The 701-nt window shown below is 81.6% G+C and overlaps 1 protein-coding gene across 1 annotated transcript in view; it reads left to right on the forward strand.

Annotated features, from left to right (window-relative positions):
• MNEG_10696 (hypothetical protein) overlaps window positions 1-701 on the forward strand; it is a gene marked incomplete at both ends in the record, with an annotated part of 2,190 nt that overhangs the window by 958 nt on the left and 531 nt on the right. The window contains one exon of the mRNA XM_014040831.1: window positions 380-667. Within this exon, the coding sequence (XP_013896285.1) occupies window positions 380-667 (288 nt within the window). The remainder of the gene's footprint in view (window positions 1-379; window positions 668-701) is intronic.

A 701-nucleotide genomic window follows, 5' to 3' on the forward strand; every position in this document is an offset into this window, starting at 1 on the left:
GCCCGCGCCCGCCGCGCCGGCGGCGCCGGCGGCCAGCGCGGGCGGCGGGGAGCAACGGGTGCAGCAGGGCGCGCGGGCGGCGCCCCACGACTCTGTGTCATCTGTCGGCGGCGGCGGCGGCAGCGGGAGCCCCAAGCGCAGCCAGGGCGCGTCTGCGCCGCCGCTGCCGCCGGCCGCGCCGCCGCGGCCGGCGCCCCTGCAGCTCGTCCGCATGCCGAGCGCGGGCGCGGCGGCCGCCGCTGCCCCTGCCCCGGGGGTGTCAGCCGCGGCGCCGCCCTGCTACTCACTCAAGCAGCTGCCCACGCCGTCGAGCCCGGCCACGCCCTGTGTGTCGCCGATGCCCCTCACGCCTGATTTGGGGGCGCCCCTCCGCATGCAGCCGTTCGCCAAGGCCGCGGCCGGCGCGGGCCCCGGCGCCGGCGGCGCCGCGCGCGGCGGCAGCAACGACAGTAGCCGTGGGTCCGGCGCCGCCGACGCGTGCGGCGCGGCGCAGACGAGCGGCTACAGCGGCAGCGGCAGCGACGGCCGCGCGAGCCGCGACAGCGGCAGCGGCAGCGGCGCATCGTCGGAGCTCTCTGCGCCGACGCCCATGGCAGTGTCCCAGCTGCCAGACGCGGCGCCGCCTGCGGCTGCAGCGGCGGCGCTGCCAGCGCGCGCCCTGAAGGGGGTCCTTCTGCCCGAGGCGCCGCCGGCCGCAGGCG

This window comes from Monoraphidium neglectum, assembly GCF_000611645.1.
Source record: "Monoraphidium neglectum strain SAG 48.87 unplaced genomic scaffold scaffold02423, whole genome shotgun sequence".
Lineage (NCBI taxonomy): Eukaryota > Viridiplantae > Chlorophyta > Chlorophyceae > Sphaeropleales > Selenastraceae > Monoraphidium > Monoraphidium neglectum.